At 37.3% G+C, this 27,993-nt stretch overlaps 1 protein-coding gene across 1 annotated transcript; it reads left to right on the top strand.

The window, feature by feature from the left end:
- The first annotated feature begins 2 nt into the window (after positions 1-2).
- On the top strand, positions 3-27,982 carry LOC143538102 (uncharacterized). Its single transcript, XM_077031728.1, has 5 exons — positions 3-233; positions 26,128-26,785; positions 26,904-27,121; positions 27,173-27,195; positions 27,466-27,982. Exons 1-5 carry the CDS (start codon positions 3-5, stop codon positions 27,980-27,982), a joined length of 1,647 nt encoding a protein of 548 aa, XP_076887843.1.
- Positions 27,983-27,993: the final 11 nt, after the last annotated feature.

Below are 27,993 nucleotides of genomic sequence, written 5' to 3' on the forward strand. Positions count from 1 at the left end.
AGATGGTCGTTGATACAAGATTTGAATCGCTTGAGAGTCCAACTGATGATGACATTACTAGATGGTTCAGTCATAAGAAAGTTGGTAAGATTATTGATGCATTTCGGTACGTGGATCAGGAACAGAAAGAAGAAGCTGCTGCACGTGCCAAAGCCAACCATAAGACTACATTCAAGGTCGTGTCAAAAGTACAAGGTGATATCGTTTCTTGGCTTTTTGATTCTGATCTTAAAGTATGTATTGTCAAATGGGAGAAAGGCGTCCAGTACTACGAAAGGATGTCAGATGTTCTTTCATTACTGAGATGGGACGTACGTACTCTGGCGTACCGTTCATTTATTAATAGGTGTTGGTGCATTTTGTGACCGTCGCTATGCAATTCTGACCAGCGGAACGCCACAGGCGAAGTTAGCACAACTTCGCCTTAGGCGAAGTTAGCACAACTTCGCCTACTGAAGCCCAGGCCCGAGAATGTTTTATATATATATACGTGTGTCTTGTTTAGGTTTGGGTATCCAGAAATTAGTGTGTGTTTTGAGTAGTTTGTTTGTTTAGAGAGAGTAAGAGACAAAGAGAGTCGTGTGAGACGACCCGAGGTAGAGCTCACCTCAGGTCAGTCATGTTTTCTGTTTGATTATTATATAAATCTGCAGATTTGATTATCCCGTTCTTGTATTTGTTCGTGTGTGTAACCGTGTTCTTAGTCTTCTACACCATTAACGAGTCTAGGAGGATTCCGCACTCCTAGACCTCGTGCGGATCTCGTATCGATCGGCGACCCCCCGGGGGGACTTACATTTGGTATCAGAGCCTTAGGCTCTTATGCTATGGTTCGAGATCGGCGTTTTGGTGTTTCTGGCACGAATCTGATGCATTCTTGGCTGAACAGCACCGCAGGCGAAGTTATGGGATTCAGGCGAAGTTGCCGTCACTGTTCGTAGGGTTTCGGCGATGTTATTGGCCAGGCGAAGTTAGCAGCCAAGCGAAGTTATGGCCAGGCGAAGTTATTGAGGGGCGAAGTTGACTTTTAGGCGAAGTTGACTTTTAGGCGAAGTTAACTTTAGGCGAAGTTAACGAGAAAAAAAAAAGAGTATTTTGGTGTTTTCGTCTGTATGGCCCGGTGTACACGATTATTGTGAGACCGAAGATGTTGTTCCGTCAACGAGTGATCTTGTTATCTCTTGGTCTTACGTGTGAACAAATACGTGTCAACTCTGGATTTGGAGTTGAGGTTGTGAATGGGATATTGTTTGAAACTGGATATTGACACATATTCGTGTGTTTGTGGGCAATGAAATTATTGTTGTTCGAGGTTGACCAACTGAAGAAAGTCAAATTGAACTGAAGGTTTTCGTCATTACTGGATTGCGGTCAGAGCATATTATTTATGTTATTTTCAAGGCGTTCGAGAATTGGATCCTGAAACGTGATGCTTATTTATTAGAGTGAAAATTCTGGAACAAGTTGGATTTAATCGGGAATTAACGTGTTTATGTTCTTGATCGTTATCCCTGGTGATTGAAGATGCTTCGGATTAATTAATGGTCATGTGTTAGATTCTGTCAAGGTGGTTTTGTGATGAAATTGATCACTTGATGTTGAGTAGTTGAAGATTAAACCTTATCGTATGCCGACGAGTTGGTGAAGTTGTGGAGGAAGCCCAACTTCACGTGTTGGTGAAGTCAGATGGACTCACGTGATTGGTTGAGATGATCTATTGGCACGAGGATGCATGCATTTCAAAGACCTCAATCTATATTGTCGGAGAAGCTAACACTGAAGGGGAGATCTGATATGGAAGACGCTGGGTGATTGGTAGATTTGTGAAGCTACATGACAGATTCAGACACGGCTGGTTGACTGCAAACAGAAGATCACCAGTTAAGAGGGGGACTATTGGTGCAAGTCGTGTAACAGATGATCTTTTGTGTTTGTTAGAATTGAGAGCAACGGTCGAAGGGGAGACTGTTGGTGCATTTTGTGACCGTCGCTATGCAATTCTGACCAGTGGAACGCCACAGGCGAAGTTAGCACAACTTCGCCTTAGGCGAAGTTAGCACAACTTCGCCTACTGAAGCCCAGGCCCGAGAATGTTTTATATATATATACGTGTGTCTTGTTTAGGTTTGGGTATCCAGAAATTAGTGTGTGTTTTGAGTAGTTTGTTTGTTTAGAGAGAGTAAGAGACAAGGAGAGTCGTGTGAGACGACCCGAGGTAGAGCTCACCTCGGGTCAGTCGTGTTTTCTGTTTGATTATTATATAAATCTGCAGATTTGATTATCCCGTTCTTGTATTTGTTCGTGTGTGTAATCGTGTTCTTAGTCTTCTACACCATTAACGAGTCTAGGAGGATTCCGCACTCCTAGACCTCGTGCGGATCTCGTATCGATCGGCGACCCCCCGGGGGGACTTACAATAGGGGTGGGAATAAACATGCAAGTTGGTTTCACTAACATCTGCTGTTTGAAGTGGACCACGGGTTCAAATTTTTTAAACCACGGATTCCATCCGTAAGCGTCTCAATGAGATTGACCCAAGGACTGGTTGGAAGAAGTTGGTTCTTAAAGTAAAGCCGCCGAAGACGATGAAGCGTGTGCCAGTGAAGCCGTTGAATCAACACATTTATTTATCTTTCAACCGCTGGTACTATGACAATCGTACGAGCGAGGCCGTCATTGTTTTGGGAAAGGGGTTGAAGACCGAGCTGATCAAGATCATCGATCTGATGTGGTTGGTTAACTTAACAGAGACCGACAGTGATGTGCTACACAAGAATAAGATATTGTTTGTGCGCAATGAAGACTATGACCTGGCTATGCAATTCCAATGGGTTGTGCGTGTTTGTTATGAAAACGGAATTCATAGTTGCAGAGACTGGCAGTCCAAGCGTTTCAAGTAAAGTAAAGCAAAGACAAAGAGCTCAAGACGAGGGGGTGTCTGTTAGTGCACGATTTTGCGTCTCGAGTCTTTGTATTTATCTTTAACGTATTTTTCGTTTTGTTTAATGTAATAAACAATTAACTTATGTGTAGTTCGTTAATGTAATAGTCTAGTTCGCTAAGGATGTTTAGCAAACTAGATCTAAGTTAGTTTCCTCCTGATTCGTTAAGGATGTTTAACGAATCAGGAGATGATTAGTTAAGTTATTTACCTTATTATGTATGTAACGATGTAGAGTCTAGTTCGCTATGGAATGTTAGCGAACTAGATCTATCTTCTATATATAGTGACCTTTGTCACTGTTTATTTAAGTTTTTGAGATTAACGTATCAAACCTCTGTCAAATCTCTCTCTAAAGCTTCAATCTAGTATTATCATACATACATACATACATACATACACCTAATATATATATATATATATATATATATATATATTAGGTGTATGTATGTATGTATGTATGTATGATAATACTAGATTGAAGCATATATATATATATATCATATAACATTCAATTAAACATAACTATGAGCTAGATCCGTACTTAGGCTAATATTATTAACAGATCTGAGATCTGGATTAGTTAAGATAAACCTGAGTTCTAACAAATATTTCACACAAAAAATATACTATATATATTTTTTACAAATCGTTTTTAGGTTAATTTACTTAGCCTTAAATATTGATATTTACCTTTGTAATTTCAAGACGCTCAAACATGTACACCATGTGTGAACAATTTTGCGTCTAAAAGGAAAGAAAGACGATTAATTTTAGATGCTAAAAGAACTGCTTTAGTTGACAGGAAGAAAACTGTTCTACAAAATAACTCTTCAGGTATTTTGTTTTTTCCTTATAAGTATTATTTTTAATTGTTAGAGTTTTTTTAAAAGATGAAACACTTATATGTACTTATTTGGTTTATATTTTTTTTAAGTAAGCAATAATGCTAATCTATTAGTTTTTAATATGTTTAAATGTAGCCCAAAGTCAACATTTACCATTGTCTACCATTTCCGATAATACAAACTACATGGATTATCAAGCAACACCGATTGTCATATTACCATATCATTTAAACGGAAATCACTTCGCAACTTACAATGGAAACCAAATCTTCCATTATTAATTTTAAAATTTTTTTTTGAAATGAATACTAACGTTGACTTTGTTTAATTCAGGTGGTTCTAATATACCGGTTATTGGTTACGAATATAATATCCACGGTCTATCTAATCTTCCAAATTCTAATCCGCATACAACATATTCCTCCTTTAATCCTTGTGTCTCTGGTATGTTAATAAAATGTTGTCGACTATATATTTTGGTTATCAGTTTTTCTTTCTCATGTTTGTGTAATATGTAAAATGATACAATTAATCGATCTTTGACACTTTGCGAAATATTCCCTCATCAACACAAGTAACGCGTTTACAATCTAATAAGGAGAATGTGTCTCCATCAACAACTTCAAATGTCTACTCTTCAAATGTAGTAAACAACAGTTAGTATTTAAAAATATTTCACACAAATACATATACTCTTTTTATTTTTTAACAATCGTTTTTAAAACACTTACTTAGTCTTAAATATTGATATTATTACCTTTGTAATTTCAAGATCCTGAAACATGTACACCATTTGTGATCTCTGTTGCGTCCAAAAGGAAAGAAAGACGATCAATTTTAGATGCGAAAAGAACTGCTTCAGTTGGCATAAACAAAAGTGGTCTACAAAATACCTCTTCAGGTATTTTGCGTTTTCTTTATAAGTATTAGTTTCATTTTTGGTAGTTTTTTTAAATAAATGAAACAGTTACATGTAAAAAAATTATGATACCTTTACTTATACAATCATCAATCATGATGATGATTGTATAAGTAAAGGTATCATAATTTTTTTAGTTATAGATGTTACAATTTAACACAAAATAAGATTTTGATATAATTTAATTATTAATTAAAAACATAGATAACAATATTTTATTTAAAATATTATGTGTATTTGTCGTAATTTTTTTAAAACCTTTATAATAACTTTTATTTATTTAATTATTGGTCGTCTAATTAAAGATAATGTTAAAGAATGAGCAAACGCGTCTTGTGTTGTTGATGACATTCCAGAGTCATCTAGGACCTTTTGTAGAAGGTCAAGAAAAAGAACTCCTATAATAGCTATACCTATGGCTGATTTAAGTGAACATGCTACAATTGTTGGTTATCAAAATATTGTAGATGTTTATAAAGGAATATCATCAGGTATAATATATATTTCATATTTTAATTTCAATCAATTATTATGTATTTATCGATACTAAGTAACTACAGATCATGATATTTTAATTTTTGTAGAATATGTTGATCATGGAAATCAACCCGTTATGTGTCTAAGTTGTAATGCATTGTTGTGGAAAGCCGAAGTTAACAGACCAAGTAGTAGTAATGAAGAAGGAGCTTTTTCCCTTTGTTGTTATAATGGCAAAGTCGAACTTCCCGATGTTAGACAACCAGATGAAACTTATCTAGAACTATTTCGTGGTGAAAGCACCATGAGCAAGTATTTCTTGAAAAACATTAGACGTTTCAATTCGATGTTTTCGTTTACGTCTATGGTAGGAAAGATTGACCATTCCATAAATAGAGTGACGAGAGTGACGAGAGAGATTTGAGACCAAACGGACGTTGCTTGTATTAGATCTTTATTACACAAGCTATATACAAGATCTAGTGTTCATAAACAAGTTAAACAAGATCCAAACGAGCACTAAAGGTATGTTCTTGACCCTTTAAAGTTTACGTTTTATAAGCGTTTAGCCTTGAAACTTAGAACAAGAATAGATCGGGTATAAATGAAACATAATGTTGTAAACTTGAGGTTAAAACGAACCTAATGAACCTGTATACATAAACGGCTCGTTTAAGATAAACCTTAGAACTAATATTGAACGTTTTGAGCTTAAAGATCCAAACTTTATGTCTTTCCGGGCCAAGTTTTTCCCGAACAAGACCATGGGAATGATAACGGGTTCGGTTAACATCATATCCAAGGATTTATTGATAAAGCGAGGATGATTTTGGGGATTAAGGTCGAACAGCGACGGCTGCCGAACAACTTCGCCTACAAGCCAACTTCGCCTGCAAGCAAGTTCGCTTGCAAGCAGGTTCGCCTACTGATCAACTTCGCTGTTGTTTAAGTTCGCTGCAAGCTAAGTTCGCCCATAGATAACTTCCCTATAAGCAAGTTCGCCAGTCAAGTTCGCCAGTGAAGTTTGCCAGTCAAGTTCGCTTAAGTTAAGTTCGCTTAAGCTAAGTTCGCTTGCGAATACAGGAGAGTTAAAATAATAATTTAAAATCCTAATGAAAAATACGTTAAGACAGTTAACGAAAATAAAATTTTTCCAAGCTGACCGGGCAGCTTAATCCCAGTCAGGGGCTCTGCCCTTTGGACCCCGCTATGGGCTGCTGCCCCTAGAACCCCGCTGCCAGGGGCGCTGCCCCCGGACCCCTGTTCGTTGTGGGTTATATAAAGATAGAAGAGCGATATGAGTAGTAATAGTTAATTGACAAATGTAAATATTATACAGTTAGCCGTGCACAGCTCAAGAAGGGAATAACTATTAACGGTGAACGTAACCGCATTCAGGTGAGTTTCTAGCCCCATTTCTGTGTTATGTTTTCGGGGATGTGTGCATACTCGATGTGATTGTTAATACATTTATCCTAAGTGATAAGTGTATGTCTTATGTGATTATGTGAAAGGTAAGAATGATTGCTTGTCGGTACGTGAACGATTTTCGGATATTGCACGCACTGTCAAGTTATAATGTTATGTATGGACTATGAATGATATGTATGTATGTTATGAATAAATGTAAGAGATAGAAAGGTAGAAAAAGGGACTGGACCCTAATAATATCCAAGGCAGAAAAGGGACTGGACCCTTATAATATCCAAGGCAGAAAAAGGGACCGGACCCTAATAATATCCGAGGCAGAATAGAATAGAGTAAAGTAGAATTTGAGTTATGAAAGTATGAATAAAAGAATGTATGTACGTATGTAAAGTATGTTATGTTATTAACTAGAACTCACTCAGCATAGCTGACTTTTAGTATGCACGCAGGTGAGTAGAATGAGACAGCTCGCTTGAGGGGAATACGTGTCATTGAATAAGAGGCTGGCATCGGAAGACGTTTATGTTTAATATTATGATATTTTGAAAGACAAAATGTTTATTTTAAGACAAGTTATGGATTAATGTAATGTTTATGAAAGTTTTTATATTCCGCGTATGTTTTTATTAACTTTGATGATTAGAACTATGTTGATGAGTAAATCCAACGCCCAAATGTGAGGCACCGGTAACGGGGCCTTACAGAAAACGAGATTTCAAACCGTCAACGTGTATTTGGGTAAATACTTTAACGATATTCTTCAACTTTGGTTATGATATTATTTTTTAGTATATTTTTATTATATTTAATCAAACTAAATATATTTTTTTTGTGGGCAGTGATAATAATTCAAAGGTCGATGAGCAAGAAAAGCATACTATTAATTATTTGAAGACAGTGTTAGATTCAAATAATCATTTGGTCCAAGCTTATCGAATGGTACGAGATTGTTTTGAAGAAAACCTCAACTAGATTCGAAGTTGCGTATTATTGGAACAAGACAACATGATGCCAAACAATATAACTTACCATCCATTTCTGAAGTTGCTGCTTTAATCATTGGTAATATTGGTGATGTCACACCCCGACCAAAGGCGGCGGAACATGCCGGGGCGTAACGTATGATTGGACAGTAGCTCAAAAGACACTAATTAAAGCGAAAATAATTATTTAATTTCATTAACATTAAATCAAGTATACAAAATTCAATAAACAGAATAAATACATTATACTTTTTGGGTTTTGAATAAATATCCTAAAGTCAAACTATTGTCTTCAATCTTGAATAATATCAACTACTTGTACCTGTAGCCTGTATAAAAATACAGTTAACATGAATGTTGGTGAGAGTACATAAGTTTTAGTTGATATATATATATATATATAGATAAATCACAATTCATATGTAAATGATGAGTATTACAATAATTATGAAAATGTAAACAACTAAATAGATATGGACCCGTTCTTATTGATACGGAATCAATGTATTTGGGTAAATGTATGATCATACTAGATGAGGATAGATGAGGATGAGATACTAACTACCAAATATAAAATAAACAATTAAGCACATAGAGCATTATCATAGAGCATGCAATAATTACACATAAACATGTATTGAATTGTGTTTTGAATAGATGTGGAAATAAAAATGAGTATTTTGAATAGGGTATACATGCCAACCCAAAATTTAAAAGATGAAAAAGGGGGATATGTAAACTCACCTTATAGAGTGGGATAAGCGAGGACGAGATAATAAAAGAAAGAGCTAGGATGAAAACGGTCAAGCTTCTCGAGATTTGCCGACAATTAATCCTAGTTGATAACAATAAAGTGAGTTAAATATAAAACATGACGTATCTTGGGTCTCGATGAGGTTATTAATCTTATTGTCATTTCATTATGGTTGTTGAGATTATTATCATTAGCGTGATTATCATTATTGTTATTAATATTATTATTATTATTATTATTATTATTATTATTATTATTATTATATACTTCCTTTATATAGAAAAAAGATATATTATAAAGTGATATCAAAGTTGCAAAAGCTAAGACGAAAACGAGCCTTTATAATGAACAAAAATTTGGGGTTATTAAGCGAGTTGGTATCACATATGTATTTACACATACATACATACATACATACATACATACATGCATGCATACATACATACATACATACATATATATATATATATACATATACATATATATATAAAGAATTTTCTGGAAAAAACTAAAGTTCAATGACGAAGAAACAACAAGACTAGAGGTTCGGTTTAACAAATTTTTCGTTTATTAAATGTTATAAACATAATTTATTATAAAAGAAAATTGTTTAAAAGAGTTTTTAAAAAATAAAAATCAAAAATCGCGTCCAGGGCGGCTCGAACCCGCGCCTGGCTGTTCTAAGAGTTTAGACAGGCATGCACCAGCCATTGGGCTGGTGCTACAACTTGTTAAAAGCACAGTCACATATATATTTATACAGATTTGCCAAAGAACCCCAAAATCAATATAAACCCTAATTCTGGTTTCGTTTAATTAGTTTATAGTTGATTCGAATTGTGTTAGGGTTTTAGTTTGTTGATTAAAAACGAGTATAAATCAATGTTTAATAACCGTAATTGATGATGAATTGAGTGATAAGGGCCGTTTAGGGTTACGACTCAAAGCTTGAATGCGAAATCGATCTTAACAACAGCGTAGGGGTTATTTGACTTAGGGGTTTGTGTCGCGATGTAGTAAGAAGGGTGTAGGCGAGTTTAATTGCAAAATGATCGAGTTTATATAGTTTTATGAAGGGGGTTTGAGCTGCGGTTCGTGATGAGCGAAATTGTTGTCAATTGTTGTCAATTCGTTAATGTTTACTAAAATTAAAGTGTCGGTAGACGCGTTTATGATTGTAGATTGATTTAGCATAATCAATTTCGTGATTTAGGCCGTTAATTACGGATCAAGAAGAAGGAGGGGGTGTATTGCGTCGGTAGTGAGAGGGAGAAGGAGGAGGGAAAGAGGTTGAATATTATTTGTAATCAGGTCCTCGATATACGGTTGATGGTTCGAAAGGGAATTAAAGTTAGTTGAGGGGTAAATTTTGTACATGAAATATAGTTATAATCAAATAAAAATAAATAAATAAATAAAATATTAAAAAATGACGAACTTTATTGATCGAATACCCGAACCCGAAACCGAAACCGAACCCAGGTCGGGTAATGATATAAAACCGAAAGGGAACGGAAAACCCAAATTGTTACAACATTCACTACTTTAGGAAATTTCATCCTGAAAATAAAGAAAAACATAACATAAAGAAGGAAGGTAATTGCCAAGAGATCTCTATTTTATATATATATATATATATATATATATATATATATATATATATATATATATATATATATATAACACAGATCTTCAGGTGACCCAAATAATGCTACAAACGGAGTACATGATAAGGACACTTATATATAGGATGTACCATCAGCGTATCCACTATGCCCTTATCACATCGTCATTTGTATCATTACCCAAAATCACCCTCGGTTCTGAGTTATGACACAAACCGTATTCACTATGAGTTCCATGCGGGGACTTTGATAATTATGTGTGCACTCATAATTATTTAGGTCGTCGCATGATGCACAAAGTTCGTCCCGTTGTGCGGGTTCGATAAACAAGGTAAATGAAAAAAAAATAAACTTTTTAAGTCGATAAATAAATGGAACTATCTGAGCAAGAGCAATAAAAATAAATAAATAAATGAGTGAAATTTGATTAGCATAAATAGCTAGTAACAACTTTGCAAAATAAAGCGAAATTACTAAGTTAATCGTCAACAGTAATAATAACTAAATAGATAGAAGGAATTTTGAATAGAAATACTTAGGATGACAACAAAATTCATGAATAAGTATTCACATAGACAGGTTCACATAACAAACGAATCACATGATTAGAAAAATATAATAACATATGAGGCTCGAAATCGAGATTATGAAATCGAATGAGAAAAGAGTGGCGTGAGAATGAAGTGAGTTTGGATGGTTTGGGTAGTCATGCATTAAAATATCGAAATAAAATTTGTACATTTGACTCCTATTAGATAACTATGTACAACACATGTTCATAGTCCCAATTTCCAAAATGTTTGTAGGAAATTGGTCATAGGTAGTTTATGATACAAATACGGTACTATTAGATAACTCTGCACATCACCATGCATATAGTCCCGGTAAATAATCGGTCATAGGCCACCTAAATTAAGATAATAAATCGTGTAACAATAAATAGTGCAATAAACGACAAGATAGGAATAATTGAGAGATTGAATGCCATTATAAATAATCAAAATTCTCATTCATAACTAAACTGGAGATTTAATGAAGTCAATACATTATATTTAAATGAAAAGAACTAAATAAAAGAAACGTCTTTTGCGTAGCATGTCTTCATAAAGGGTTAGGCTTAAACTTGGGAGCCGTAGATGTAACACACTTGTCCTTGAGTAGCTTGGTCACTTGAGGTTGATTGGTTGATCGGGGTTTGGTTGACTTGAATTGGTTGAATGGGTTGGACTTGAATTCCTTGGATGGGTTGAGCTTGGATTGGATGAAGTTGATTTACTTGGGCTTGGTAAGCTTGATATTGGGCGGTTTGGGTTGGGTAGGATTGAATTTGTTTCATGTGCTCGAGTCTTGCGCATGCATTGCGATAATGGTTAGGGTCTCCATAATTGTAGCAAGCTCTCAAAGTTGAGGGTGATTGAGTAAACGGTTGAGCATAAGGTAAGGGTTGGGTAAGAGGTGAGGTAAATGGTTGCATCATGAGTTGATTGCGTTCGCGGCATGTGGTAAAGAGGTGACCAAATCGATTGCAATGGGTGCATTGTCGACACTTGAGGTTAGGCGAATGGTGAAAGTTATAGTATGACATAATGGGTGGGGTGTAACATCCCGTTTTTCGAGTTTTGGTTAATAAATAAAATACGAGTCATTATGAGTTGGGCTAGTGTTGGGTTAAATGGATATGGGTTATGGACTTGGGTTATGAAAGAAAGAGGAAAAAACCATGGGCTTAAGCCCATGATCCATAAATATATAAACCCTTAATCACCCATTTAATTCATTTCACACACATTCCATACACCTCCTAAAACACACACTTAAGCTCTCTATAGTCTCTCTCTCTCTAGCCGAAATCACCAAGGAAAACCGATCCCGATCCCAGGTAATGATAGTATGATATTGTATGAGCTTAAACCCGATGGATATAATCACGAAACAACGAGCCGACACCGTTAAACCGTTTAAGTCACGAGATCCGGGTGGTATCGGGTATAAACCGAACCTATGATGAGCTTAGGGGTCACCCTAGCTCAGATCTGGATCGAACGGGACGAAAAACGGTGAAAAACGAGTTAAAACTCGTTTTTCCGGCAAATCCGCGGTTTTCCAGTGGCGGCGCCGGAAAAGTTAATACGAGGAAAATGATGTCAGGGAATGTTCTGACATTCCCTGACCTAAACCTAATTTGATAACAGGTGGTTAACGAATTATTGGTAATTCGTTAATGGGGAGTTAACGAATTCGAAGCGTTTCGTCAAGCGATTCGTTGGGGATAAAATAACGAACTAGCTTCTGATTCTCCATGACCATTCATTAAAGAAGATAACGAATTAGAAGGTCCAATTTGTTATATGGACTGGTTCGCTATGGGTTGATTCGTTAAGGAGTCCAGTTCGTTAAAGGGTTCAATTCGTTATAGGAACCAGTTCGCTAGGATAAGCCAATTCGTTATGAACCAGTAACGAATTAGAAGTTTAACGAGATGACAAGAACAGTCCCTGGACTTAGAAAAAAATGATAGTAATTAATACGCGTAATTGTTATACAGTTAGTCGTGCAAAGTTAAAGAGGGGAATAACTATAAACGGTGAACGTAATCGCGTTCAGGTGAGTTTCTAGCCCCACTTCCTTGTGATGTTTTTGGGGTTGTGTGCATACTCGATGTGATAGTTAATACACTTACCTTAGGTGGTAAGTGTATGCCTTGTATGATTTATGTATGATGATTGCTTGACGGTGCGTGAACGATCTTCGGATATTGCATGTACCGTCAGGTGGTAGTTAAAGATATGATTGATATGTATGATGTAAGATATGATGTATGTATGAATATATATGATGTATGCATAATGTATGTATGATATGTTGATGGTACATGAACGCTCTTCAGAGATTGCACGTATTGTCAAGGAAAGTATGCAAGAACATGTATGGTACAGTGGCATGAAACAAAGGGACCAGACCCTAATAATATCTGTGATGGTAGGGACCAGACCCTAATAATATCTGTGATGTTGGGGACCATACCCTTTGTAATATCTGTGATGTTAGGGACCAGACCCTTATAATATCTGTGAGGTTATAGGGCAGAAGGCTTTTTAAATAGGATGGATAGTTATATATGAAGAGTAAGAATGATTAATGTACACCCCTTCGGGAACGTGTGCAAGTATGAGAACAGATTGTATGTTTTATGATTAACTAGAACTCACTCAGCGTAACTGACTTTTAGTATGCACACATGTGTGTAGATTGAGGCAGCTTGCATAAGAGAAAGCACATGGAATGAACTTGAAGAAGCTGGCATCTCAAGAAATGTTATGTTATTTTAAAGACAATGTTTTATGTTTAAATAATTTGAATGCCTGTTAAGACAAGAAAGGATGGTTATGTGATATAATGGTTTGAATGTTTTAGTATTCTGTGAATGTTTTTATTAACTCTGATATTGTGAACTGTGTTTATGAGTAAATCCAACGTCCAATGTAGGGCACCGGTAACGGGGCCTTACAACGGGTTTAAGAATCCTACATGCATAGACTCGAACAGAGAATGGGATTAAAGTAAGAAAATAAAGAAGATGCCAGTACGAGAATGCCATGTGTGACTCAAACAAGCTAAGTGAAGGTAAAGTATGTAATTAAATTCACATGTAAAGTAGAATGATGAATGGACGTTTGCGTAATTGCAAAATAAATAATGTATGAATACTAGCTTGATTGCTAGGGATAGGAGTATATGATGATATGAATTGTTTGATTGTCTAACTGTTAGAAGTAGAACTAGCACAAGTGGAGTCACAAGGGGAAGTGTATAGGACACGGAGAGTAACGTGATCATATAATCACAGCTGGCCACTGTTATTACCTGTTAGCCTTACTATCCTTGTACTAAATGGTTCCTTAAGTGATGACGTTTGTGTTTCCTTATAAAATACGAATGACTGGAGCTAAGAAAGCTGCTGGAAAAGGAGGACGTACAGGGCGTCGTGGCAGGCCACACGTTGTCCGAGAACCTTCAGTGGAAGAAGCTACTAACATTGAAGGCGAAGGAAGTGCAGCTGGTTGAAATCCGAGTAACAATGAGGGAGTTCAACTGGATCCCGCGATTCAAACTGCTATTGCTCAAGCGGTAGCAGCTGCTGTGAAAAACATGAATCCCAAGAAGTCTGTTGGAGGCCGTGAAGGAACCACTGAGAGGGCGGAAGGGGATGGTAAGAAGGATGAAGAAGGGGGGAGGGAAGAATCGAGCGTGGTTAAATCGGTGAAGGTGGATGATAGAAAAAGGGGCCGAGGTGGATGCAACTACAAGTCTTTCAAAGGCTGTGATCCACCAAAGCTAACTGGCTTGGGAGACACAATCGCTACTCTCCAATGGATAACCGCGATGGACAAAACTATCCGAATTAGCGAATGTCATCCCGACCAAGCTGTGGGGTATGCTACCCAATCATTAGGTTAGGAGGCGATGTACTGGTGGGAGACAGTTGAGCAGAGGAAGAGTCGAGAAGAGATCAAGGCCTTGAGATGGGACGATCTGAAGGAGTTAGTGATGAAAAGATTCTGTGCAGATGCAGAGGTAGAGAAGGTTGAGATGAAGTTCTTGAGTCTGAAGGCGGGTAAGATGACGTACCGCGAATACCTCACTGAATTCAACCGTCTGTCAAGGTTGGTGCCAGATATGGTGAACACCGAGGCCAAGTGGATCAAATGCTACCTTAGGGGACTGCCATAGAATGTTCGCGTCTTGGTCAAGGCTGGTAGACCAGGTACTTTTGATTCTGCTGTGGGACTCACGGAAACGGTTTATGAGGACTGTAACATTCGTTATTTTTCAAATCCGAAACCCGAAACATTTATTATTATTAATATTTTCTTTTCTTAACTCTTTTGTCTCATTAATTATTCGAATGTTCAATGATAAATAAATTATTGCGCCGTTTAAACATATGTAATTTTCTTTTATTGATTTTTTTTATTTATCGATTTAACTATGAGTTATGTACAAAATCCAACCCTAGCTAACATTTATCCACTTGTGTACCCAATCCTAAATTTTAGGGACTACATTGCAAAAATTATCCAAAACCCATCTCTTTCTTCTCCCTTTCCCGTCACCACTGTCGCCCCCCCCCCTTGCTCCATGACCCACGATTAAGGCCTGGAATCACGGAATTGACTTTGTATAAATGTTAAGTGATCAAAAACGCGTCCAAATCATACCTTAAATTGTGTTAATCAACAACCATTTGACAGCTATAACTCGTTTAATGAACCGCGACCCAATTGATCCCTAAAACCTATAAATACTGGTCTTCAGTGTAATTAAATAGACACACACCATCCTCTTCCCCTCGTCGTCATAACCCCTCAAATCAGTTGAATTGACCTCGTCGTTTTCTTGTTTGTTCGTCATCAAACCCGCTGGCCGAGTTTTGCTCTTGTTCACCCACGTCTGATCTTCGTTAGAGGTAATTAAATACATGGTTAGAATCGCGATGTTGTGTAGATCAAAAGCCCTAGACTTGATTTGATTCATTGTAAACGGATTGGATCAATTGATTTCTAGGGTTTGTTTAAACCAATCTGTTATGAACTGATAGTGTATATAATTAATGAAAACCAAATCTGTTTGCAAGTACTGGTCAGCCCAGCTGGGTAACTCATGAACGTTTGGGGAGCAGAGATCGCGGGTTCGACCCTCTGCCACCCCGTTTTACTTTTTTTCTGTTTGTATTTTGTTAAACAAGTTATTTTCAATGATTTAAAATCCTAAATAAATGATAAATAATTTATATTTTATTAAAACCATCATATTAACTCGTTGCTTTTCCAAATCTCGGTTAAAACTAGATATAGATATACATATGTATAATAGTTATTAAAAGTTTATAAGGGTTTTTGTAATGAATACTTAAAAAGATTTTGTTTAATTAGAATACGAAAATTAAGGTATATAATAATAATTTGGCTAGGTAATTTATAAACAAATGACGTTTTTATAAATATATATTGTTACCGCTTAAATAATATTAGTACGAATATTTTATAAACTGTCATATTTTATGCAATATTAAGTTATAAGTAATCCTTATTAATCTTGAAATTTTAAATAAAATATGTTATACGCTCAATTCCCGTTCCTATCTCGTTTTCACTCTTAGTCCATTTGTTAATTTGTAGTTTTCCCGTTATTACACTTGTTAGGATTTGACTTTGCTACCTCTCGAGCGCGACGCTTATTCTCCTAACAATCTTAGCGTATTTATTCATTTGCTTACTCTCTAAGGTGAGTTTACATATCCCCCTTTTTCCATCTTTTATATTTTGGGGGTAGCATGTATACCATATTCAAGTTTACTTATGTTTTATTCCAACATCTATTCAAAAAGCAATTCAATATACGTTTATGTGTGATTATTGCATGTTCTATGATAAATGCTCTATGTGCTTAATTGTTTATTTTATGTTTGGTGGTTGGTATCTCATCCTCATCTATCCTCATCTAGTATGATCATACGTTTACCCAAGTATGTTGATTTCGTATCAATAAGAACGGGACCACATCTATTTAGTTGTTTACATTTTCATAGAAATAGTAATACTCATCATTTACATATGAATTGTGGTTTTTATCTATATATGTATATCAACTAAAACTTATGTATTCTCACCAACATTCGTGTTGACAAACTCTATTTTTATACATGCTACAGGTACAAGTAAATTACATTGTTCAAGATCGAAGAATTTAGTTTGACCTTAGGATATTTTCAAAAATACAAAACATGATGTAATAGTTGTTCTGTTTATTGAATTTGTGTACTTGTTTGATATTAATGAATTAAATAATTATTGTCACTTTAATTAGTGTCTCTCGAGCTACTGTCCAATCAATACGTTACGCCCCGGCATGTTCCGCCTTTGGTCGGGGTGTGACAAGGATTTGACAGATGAGGTGGCTATGGAAGAGAAGAAGGAGAAGAAGTGGGTCGCTCCTGCCAAACGACCTGGTACTCAGTTATGGAACCCCAAGAACAAGCAGCCGAGAGTTTGGGAAAAGAGGTCGTGTAAGACCTTCAGAAAGATGCATGGTGGTGACTGTAAGTGGGGTAAGAGTTCTGATGTGTGTAACAAGTGCGGAAAGGCTCATGGTGGGGAATGCAGGATGGGGTCGAATGCATGTTATAAGTGCGGGAAAGTAGGGCATTATGCCAATGAGTGAAATGCAAAGCCAGCATGTTACAAATGTGGCAAGACAGGCCATATGGCAAGGGAGTGCACTGATGGTGAGGCTGGAGGTAGTGGGAAGAAAGATGCTGATCAAGCAAGGCCGAGGACTAGAGCCTACATGCTGACCCAGGAACAAGCCAGACAGATTCCTGATGTTGTGACTGGTACGTTTTTAGTAGACGGTATTTCTGCTTCAGTATTATGTTATTCGAGTGCGAATAGAAGTTTTGTAGCTACGACATTTAGTAAACTAGCTAAAATGAAAAGTTGCCGAGTGTCTGAAACCCATAGTAGAAACCACTAGTGACACTTCGGTTAAAATAACAAAAATGGTTAAGGATTGTAAGATAGAGCTAGAGGGACATGAGTTCCCTATTACTTTGTATGTTATGACCTTTTGAGGGTTCGATGTAGTTTTGGGAATGGATTGGTTGTCCGAGTATGAAGCTCAGATAGTATGTAAAAGTAGGATAATAAAGCTAAAGTCATTGGACGGTAGTGCGGTGACGGTTTATGGTGATAAAGAAAGTTCAGGGTTTAACGTCATTTCAATGATAAAAGCCGAAGGGTTATTAAGACGAGGGTGTGGTGCCTACCTGGCATATGTTGTCAACGCTACGGCCGAGACGAAAAAAAATGAAAGATTTTCCTATCGTGTGCGACTACCCAGAATTATTCCTTGAGGATCTTCCAGGGTTACCACCGGAACGTGAGATAGAATTCCAGATAGATTTAATACCAGGAGCCCAGCCCGTCGCGAAAGCACCTTACCGTCTAGCGCCGTCTGATATGAAAGAATTGATGTCCCAATTGCAAGAACTCCTCGACAAAGGTTTTATAAGGCAAAGTGTTTCCCCGTGGGGCGCGCCAGTGTTGTTTGTGATGAAGAAAGATGGAAGTATGAGGACGTGCATAGATTATCGTGAGTTTAACTAGCTTATGGTGAAGAATAGATATCCTTTGCCTAGGATTGATGATCTGTTTGACCAACTGCAAGGTTCAAGTTGGTTCTCACGAATAGATCTTATATCAGGATATCATCAGCTGAAAGGGAAAGAGACTGACATCCGTAAAACAGCGTTATGGACGCGGTATGGACACTATGAGTTACTCGTAATGTCATTCGGTCTAACGAATGTTCCCGCAGCATTTATGGACATGATGAATAGGGTATGTCGGCCGATGTTGGATAAGTCAGTTATCGTCTTCATTGACGACATATTGATTTATTCAAGAAGTGAGTCTGACCATGCCGAGCATCTGAGAGAAGTGTTGGAAGTTCTGAAGAAAGAGAAGTTGTTTGCTAAGTTTTCAAAATGCGCATTCTGGTTGCGAGAAGTGCAATTTCTAGGTAACGTGATCAATCCTGAAGGGAATACCGTGGACCCAGCTAAGATTGAGGCAATAACAAATTGGAAGACTCCACAGAATCTGACTGATATACGAAGCTTCTTAAGGTTAGCTGGCTACTATAGGAGATTCATCGAAGGTTTCTCCAAGATAGCCGCACCGTTGACCGGTATGACCCGAAAGTCGATAGTATTCAGTTGGGGTAAGTTTCAAGAAGAGGCTTTTTAGGTGTTAAAGAAGAGACTCACGCAAGCTCCAATCCTTGCTTTACCCGATGGTGACGAGGATTTGGTTGTTTGTACTGATGCTTCGCATCGTGGGTTAGGTTGCGTGTTGATGCAACGAGGAAAGGTGATAGCTTACGCATCTAGACAGTTGAAAGTCCATGAGAGTACTTATCCGACGCATGATTTGGAGCTAGCAGCAGTAGTGCATGCTCTCAAGATATGGAGACACTATCTGTATGGTACTAAGTGTACCATTTACACAGATCATAAGAGTTTAAAGTACTTCTTCGAGCAGAAGGAATTGAACATGAGGAAGAGAAGATGGTTAGAATTGATAAAGGATTACGACTGTGATATTAAGTACTAACGTGGTCGCTGATGCGCTAAGCCGTAAGAATGAGGAAGTCATTGCAACAGTGAATTCATACAAGTTGATTATGAACTCAAGCTTATTTGAAGAAATCATCAAGGTGCAATCAGAAGTGCTGGTAGATGAAGGGCTAGTAAAGAAAGGATTTTCGGCCAGCAAGATGAGTTGATGGAAAGCACGCATGGTGTTAAGACTAGGTTTGACCGTATGTGGATTCCACGCCATGGAGATCTCAGAGGTCGAAAAGCTCATAAGTCAAGATATTCGATTCATCCAGGAGCTACTAAGATGTACCAAGATTTGAAAAGAGATTATTGGTGGCCGGGAATGAAGAATGATGTAGTAGATTATGTCAGTAAGTGCTTAACTTGTTTACAAGTCAAAGCGGAGCATAAGGCTTATGGGAAGATGCAACCTTTGGAGATACCAGAATGGAAATGGGAACACATAACCATGGATTTCATAACTAATCTACCTTGTACAGCTAAGCATCATGATACCATCTGGGTGATAGTGGATCGTTTGACCAAGAGTGCTCACTTTCTGCCTATACGAGAGGCTATCTCGTCAGAAACGTTAGCAAGTTTGTTCATCGAAGAGGTTGTATCTAAGAATGGAGTGCCACTGTCGATTGTGTCTGATAGAGATACTCGGTTTACTTCGAGGTTCTGGAAGAAGTTCCATGAAGCTATGGGAACGAGACTGAACATTAGTACGGCGTATCATCCTCAAACAGATGGACAGTCTGAAAGGACGATCCAAACCCTTGAGGATATGCTACGTGTTTGTGTTTTAGACTTTGGAGGAAGTTGGGACGATCATCTGCATCTAGCAGAGTTCTCTTATAACAACAGCTACCATTCAAATATTGGTATGCCATCATTCGAGATGTTGTATGGAAGACGTTGTAGAACTCCAGTATCCTGGGAAGAGATTGGTCAAAAGGAGATGGGAAGCCTAGAGGTTGTGCAAGAAACCTCCTCAAAGTTCGATCAGATCAAAGCGAGAATGAAAGCTGCTCAAGACAGACATAAGTCGTATGCTGATAAGCGACGACGACCGATTGAGTTTAATGTTGGTGACAATGTGATGCTCAGGGTCTCGCCTTGGAAAGGAATTATTCGTTTTAGGAAGAGGGGAAAGTTGAGTCCGAGGTACATTGGACCGTTCAAGATCTTAGATCGTGTAGGTGAAGTGGCTTACAAGTTGGACTTGCCAGAAGAGTTAGAAGGAATTCACTCCACCTTCCATGTTTCTCATCTGAGAAAATGTTTGGCTGATGACACGTCGCACGTGCCATTAATGGACATTGAGGTAGATGAACAGTTGAACTACATTGAGAAACCAATCGAGATAGTTGACCACAAGGAAAAGCAGCTTCGCCATAAAGTTATCCCACTAGTGAAAGTGATATGGAAGCATTGCAAGGGATCGGATGCTACATGGGAAGTTGAAGAAGAGTTGTGCAAGTTTTATCCAGATTTGTTTTAGTAATAGTTAGGTTTCGGGGACGAAACCTCTTTAAGGAGGGAAGACTTGTAACATCCCGTTTTTCGACTTTCGGTTAATAAATAAAATACGAGTCATTATGAGTTGGGCTAGTGTTGGGTTAAATGGATATGGGTTATGGACTTGGGTTATGAAAGAAAGAGGAAAAGACCATGGGCTTAAGCCCATGATCCATAAATATATGAACCCTTAATCACCCATTTAATTCATTTCACACACATTCCATACACCTCCCAAAACACACACTTAAACGCTCTCTCTAGTCTCTCTCTCTCTCTAGCCGAAATCACCAAGGAAAACCGATCCCGATCCAAGGTAATGATAGTATGATATTTTATGAGCTTAAACCCGTTGGATATAATCATGAAACGACGAGCCGACACCGTTAAACCGTTTAAGTCACGAGATCCGGGTGGTCTCGGGTATAAACCGAACCTATGATGAGCTTAGGGGTCACCCTAGCTCAGATCTGGATCGAACGGGACGAAAAACGGTGAAAAACGAGTTATAACTCGTTTTTCCGGCGAATCCACGGTTTTCCGGCAGCGGCGCCGGAAAGGCGGCGTCGGAAAAGTTAATACGAGGAAAATGATGTCAGGGAATGTTCTGACATTCCCTGACCTAACCCTAATTCGCTAACCGGAAGTTAAAGAATTAGAGGTAATTCGTTAACGGGGAGTTAACGAATTAGAAGCGTTTCATCAAGCGATTCGTTGAGGATAAAATAACGAACTAGCTTCTGATTCGCCATGACCATTCATTAAAGGAGATAACGAATTAGAAGGTCCGATTCGTTATATGGACCGGTTTGCTATGGGCTGATTCGTAAAGGAGTCCAGTTCGTTAAAGGGTTCAATTCGTTATAGGAACCAGTTCGCTAGGATAAGCCAATTCGTTATGAACCAGTAACGAATTAGAAGTTTAAAGAAATGATAAGAACAGTCCCTGTACTTAGAAAAAGAATGATTTAATTATAAAGAAGCCCTTGAACTTTAAGTAGCAAATTAATTAATGATTCAAAATGCTAATGGAAAATTTTAAGTAGCTCGACCTCAGCCAGGGGCTCTGCCCCTTGGACCCTACTAGGGGCTTCCGCCCCTAGACCCCGCTGCCAGGGGCGCTGCCCCCGGACCCCCGTTCGTTGAGGGTTATATGTGGACTAGAAATACGATATGGATAGTGATAGTAATTAATAGGCGTAATTGTTATACAGTAAGTCGTGCACAGCTAAAGAGGGGAATAACTATAAAAGGTGAACATAATCGCGTTCAGGTGAGTTTCTAGCCCCATTTCCTTGCTATGTTTTCGGGGCTGTGTGCATACTCGATGTGATAGTTAATACACTTACCTTAAGTGGTAAGTGTATGCCTTGTATGATTTATGTATGATGATTGCTTGACGGTGCGTGAACGATCTTCGAATATTGCATGTACCGTCAGGTGGTAGTTAAAGGTATGATTGATATGTATGATGTAAGATATGATGTATGTATGAATATATATGATGTATGCATAATGTATGTATGATATGTTGATGGTACATGAACGCTCTTCGGAGATTGCATGTATTGTCAAGGAAAGTATGTAAGAACAGGTATGGTACAGGGGCATGAAACAAAGGGACTAGACCCTAATAATATCTGTGATGGTAGGGACCAGACCCTAATAATAACTGTGATGGTAGGGACCAGACCCTAATAATATCTGTGATGGTAGGGACCAGACCCTAATAATATCTGTGATGTTGGGGACCAGACCCTTTATAATATCTGTGATGTTAGGGACCAGACCCTTATAATATCTGTGAGGTTATAGGTGGAAGGCTCTTTAAATAGGATGGATAGTTATATATGAAGTGTAAGAATGATTAATGTACACCCCTTCTGGCACGTGTGCAAGTATGAGAACAAATTGTATGTTGTATGATTAACTAGAACTCACTCAGCGTAACTGACTTTTAGTATTCACGCATGTGAGTAGATTGAGGCAGCTTGCATAAGAGGAAGCACATGGCATGAACTTGAAGAAGCTGGCATCTCAAGAAATGTTATGTTAATTTTAAAGACAATGTTTTATGTTTAAATAATTTGAATGCCTGTTAAGACAAGAAAGGATGGTTATGTGATATAATGGTTTGAATGTTTTAGTATTCCGTGAATGTTTTTATTAACTCTGATATTATGAACTGTGTTTATGAGTAAATCCAATATCCAATGTAGGGAACCGGTAACGGGGCCTTACATGGTGTCCTGTGTAGGGCTTCTTGGTGGGTTGGGTTTGCGATTGGGCCTAGACATAGTTTTGGGAATTCGACTTTTATTTATTGTTGCGGTAGTGGGGAGAGTTGTTGTTGTGCTTGAAGGATTCGGGCTTAGAAGACTCGAGTTTGGAGATTCGGGCTTGGGTTATTCGGTGGGCTCGGATGCAGGCTTATCATTGGGCTTCTTGGAATTTTTCCCCGTCAAGGTCCCAGCCTTGACGTGGTTTTCGGTGAGGGTACCGGCTAGGGTGATGGCATCATGGAGGGTTTGAGGGTCACGACTTAGGACGGAATCTTGGATTTGCATAGGCAAACCCGAGTTGTACTTGCCGATTGAACGTTCAAGGGAGTGACCATGTGAGGGATGAGAAGGCTCAGTTAATGGAAACGATCGTTGTAGATGGCGCCATTTCCACTTTCTTGTTTCAAATTCCAAAACCCCTCTTCCAACTTCCGAATCTCATGTTTCGGACAAAACTTCTTGAGCATGATTTTCTTGAGGTCATCCCATGGAAATGCCATGGCAACCTCAGCGCCAAGCGTGCGTTTCTCACCGTTCCACCAATTGAGGGCATTCTTCTTAAGCATGCTCGAGACGTAAGTGGTTTTCTTATCCTCAGGACATTCACAATGGAGGAATATGCTCTCCATTTCTTTGAACCATTGGAGGAGAATGGTAGCACCGTCGATACCGAAGTATTCGGGCGGGTTGGCACTCTTGAATTGTTTGAGGGGGTAAGCAATTGGGTTCGAAGTTGTGGATGATGAAGAAGCATTCACAGTTTTCAATTGAGAGATGATCGTTGGGAGGGCTTCCACGATCCTTTGGCGATGTGGGATGATTGGAATTGGTGCGACAGTTACGGTTGATAAGGCAGGAAGAAGACATGCTACAATGACGACACGTGAAAAAAATTTATTATGTTTTGGGGAAAAATTTGTATATCTATGTGAAATTTCGAGTTTTGTGAAAATTCATGAGAATACAAAATAAAATTTTAATAACCTTAACTTAGACTATTGATGAAATTGATAATTTGAAAAAATATTCATTCTTAACAAAATAGAAAAATTTAAACAAAAATCTCATCGTTGATATAAGAGTGTGATCGTCACATGACCACGTTTGATACAATGAGGGTAGCAGTTTCGGGTACGTTTGGTGTGATATGCTTTGGCATAATAAGTTCCACACCCTTACCGAACACTCCAGGAAGGCAACCAGGTCTCGCAGTTGATTGAGATTTATGTGCATTGCACTTCCTTAGGCTCGCAAGCCTTGGTGTCAAGGGTTCGGTAAACAAGTGCGTCCCTCTTACAGTTACTACATATCCGTCCCACGAATCATCCTCAAGGAGGGAGGTGAAAAAGGCGGGATTTCTTAAGGTTTTGAAAACAATTTTGAGAGTCAGGCATAGCCCCAGATTAAGTGTGTGATTTTGTGTACAAGAATAATATTAAATCATTAAATAGTATTTAAGCTACTGCAATCAATAATATAATTCAAGGTGCAAACACGTAAAGGCATATCACGTATAGGGACCCTAAGCATGCTAGTAGGCCGTTAAATCTAACCACCTATCTTATAGCCTTCGGATCTGATACCAATCTGTCACACCCCGACCAAAGGCGGCGGAACATGCCGGGGCGTAACGTATGATTGGACAGTATCTCAAAAGTCACTAATTAAAGCGACAATAATTATTTAATTTCATTAACATTAAATCAAGTACACAAAATTCAATAAATAGAATAAATACATTAGACTTTTTGGGTTTTGAATAAATATCCTAAACTCAAACTATTTTCTTCAATCTTGAATAATATCAACTACTTGTACCTGTAGCATGTATAAAAGTAGAGTTTGTCAACACGAATATTGGTGAGAGTACATAAGTTTTAGTTGATATATATATATATATATATATATATATATAAATCACAATTCATATGTAAATGATGAGTATTACAATTCTTATGAAAATGTAAACAACTAAATAGATGTGGACCCGTTCTTAGTGATACGAAATCAATGTACTTGGGTAAATGTATGATCATACTAGATGAGGATAGATGAGGATGTGATACCAACCACCAAACATAAAATAAACAATTAAGCACATAGAGCATTATCATAGAGCATGCAATAATCACACATAAACATATATTGAATTGTGTTTTGAATAGATGTGAAAATAAAAATGAGTAATTTAAATAGGGTATACATGCCACCCCCAAAATTTAAAAGATGAAAAAGGGGGATATGTAAACTCACCTTATAGAGTGGGATAAGCGAGGATAAGATAATAAAAGAAAGAGCTAGGATGAAAACGGTCAAGCTTCTCGAGATTTGCCGACAATTAATCCTAGTTGATAACGATAAAGTGTGTTAAATATAAAATAAGACGGATCTTGGGTCTCGATGAGGTTATTAATCTTATTGTCATTTCATTATGGTTGTTGAGATTATTATCATTAGCGTGATTATCATTATTGTTATTAATATTATTTCTATTATTATTATTATTCATGTTTACTTCCTTTATATAATAAAAAGATATTTTATAAAGTGATATAAAAGTTGCAAAAGCTAAGACGAAAACGAGCCTTTATAATGAACAAAAATTTGGGGTTATTAAGCGAGTTGATATCACATATATATTTATACATACATACATACATACATACATACATATATATATATAAAGAATTTTATGGAGAAAAATTAAAGTTCAATGACGAGGAAACAACAAGACTAGAGGCTCGGTTTAACAAATTTTTCGTTTATTAAATGTTATAAACATAAGTTATTATAAAAGAAACTTAACCCCGTTAATTATTTTTCGTTTATTAAATGTCACTAAGTAATCGAGGGGGGGTGAGCCATGTAGGATAATGAAAAATCCAAGTCACTAGCCATATCAGCAAAAACTTAACCCCGTTAATTATTTTTAACGGGGGATCATAAAACAAAAAACCTTGAAAAGGTGAGACTGATAGCGGGAAATACCGGAGATGGGATTATTATTGGCCAACCCATTAAAGGAGGGATTATTTAAATCCAATATATTAAACAATGACGAACTTTATTGATCAAAAACCCGAACCCGAACCCGGGTCGGGTAATGATTACAAAACCAAAAGGGAACGAAAAACCCGAAATGTTACAGGTGACGCTGTTGATAACCGAGATATAATTATTACGTAGAAATATGGTTCGTTAAAGCGTATCAGTGAACTTCATCCATCATATACACCTCTTGAATACCCGTTGTTTCATCCTATTGGTGAGGATGGTTATCAGGTTAATATACTTCATAAGAATGTTTCATCTTCATCAACCGCAGCACGCAAGAAGGTTACAATGCGTGAGTTTTTTGTTTATCATATTCAAGATAGGCCAAAATCATTTTCAACCATGTTAAATGGTAGGCGTTTGTTTCAGCAAATTTTAGTTGACAAATATACGATTATTGAGGCTCAAAGATTACATTTTATATGCGGTAAACAACATGAACTTAGGTGTGATACTTACCAAACTTTACGAGGTATGCAATCTGGTGGAAATATTGATGTTTCAACAGCTGGTCAACGTGTTATTCTACCATCCTCATTTACTGGCGGAGCAAGATATATGATGCAAAATTATCTAGACGCTATGTGTCTTTGTAGATGGTTCAGCTATCCTGATTTTTTCATAACCATAACATGTAATCCCAATTGGCCAGAAGTTAAAAGATTTCTTAAGGATACAACGTTAAAGTCGGAGGATAGACCTGATATATTATGTCGGCTTTTTAAGCTCAAGCTTGATGCAATGATTAAGTTGGTGAAGGATAAGTCTTTGTTTGGAATGGTTCAAGCAGGTAATTTTATTTAATGTTATGAATATACAATTATAATAAAAGAGCTACTTGCATATATTATAAATGTTAATAATATTTATAGGCTGTTGTATATTTACTTTTATTATCTTTCTTGCAGTTGTTTACACGATAGAGTTTCAAAAAAGAGGTATACCGCACGCCCATATTTGCATATTTTTGCATCCAAGTAGCAAGATTCATAATCCAAAAGATGTAGATAAATTTATTTCTGCTGAGATTCCAAACAAAGACAGTGATCCAGACCTATACAAACTTGTATCTGATCATATGATTCACGGTCCATGTAGTGATGCTAACCCGAAGTGCACCTGCATGGTATACAAAAGATGCTCAAAAATTTTTTTAAAATATTTAATGATGAGACAGCGGTTGATTCTTAAGGTTTTCCGGTATACAAAAGAAGAGATAACGGGCAATATGTTTTTAAGTCAAATATAATGATGGATAATAGAAGTGTTGTTCCATACAACCAGGCTCTATTAAAAAAATTTCAAGCACATGTTAACGTTGAGTGGTGCAATCAAGATGGATCTATAAAGTTATTTGTTTAAATACGTTAATAAGGGTCCAGACCGAGCAACAATTTCGCTTGTACAAAATAACAATGGTGATAACCAAGATACTAATTTAAATGAAATCAAAGCGTTTTATGATTGCAGATATGTCTCTGCATGCGAGGCAACATGGAGGATATTCGCAATTGACGTGCATTATAGGCTTCCGTCTGTTATGAGGCTTGCTTTTCATTTTCCCGGTGAACAACAGGTAATATATGGTGCTAACGAAGATATTGAAGATATTTTAAACAAAACAACTAATGCTTCTTCGATGTTTACCGGTTGGTTTGAGTGTAATAAGAACTATGACCTTGCAAAGAGTCTCACATACTCTGAGTTTCCAACAAAGTTTGTTTGGAAAAAACAATTACGTAAATGGGAACCGAGGCTAAGGGGTTTTGCAATCGGCAAAGTTCATGTTGTTCCACCCGCATTCGACGAGGCTTATTATCTAACAATATTATTAAATAAGGTTAAAGGACCTGAATGTTTTGAAGACATTCGAACAGTTGATGGAGTTGTGTGTGAATCTTTTCGAGATGCATGTTACAAAAGAGGTCTTTTAGATGATGATAAGCAATTGAAGAAGCAAGTCATACTTCTACCGGATATTATTTAAGGAATTTATTT

Source organism: Bidens hawaiensis, unplaced genomic scaffold (genome assembly GCF_021521415.1).
Source record: "Bidens hawaiensis isolate Kalapana, Puna unplaced genomic scaffold, B.hawaiensis_p1.1 tig00011469_1, whole genome shotgun sequence".
In the NCBI taxonomy this organism is placed as follows: Eukaryota; Viridiplantae; Streptophyta; class Magnoliopsida; order Asterales; family Asteraceae; genus Bidens; species Bidens hawaiensis.

Excerpts from the sequence above, each read along its gene's own strand:
- LOC143538102 (XM_077031728.1), top strand. The coding sequence starts at position 3 with ATGGTCGTTGATACAAGATTTGAATCGCTTGAGAGTCCAACTGATGAT. Across the intron at positions 27,122-27,172 it reads ACCCGAAGTGCACCTGCATG|CGGTTGATTCTTAAGGTTTT; the intron begins GTATACAAAAGA and ends ATGATGAGACAG. Across the intron at positions 27,196-27,465 it reads TTGATTCTTAAGGTTTTCCG|ATATGTCTCTGCATGCGAGG; the intron begins GTATACAAAAGA and ends TTATGATTGCAG.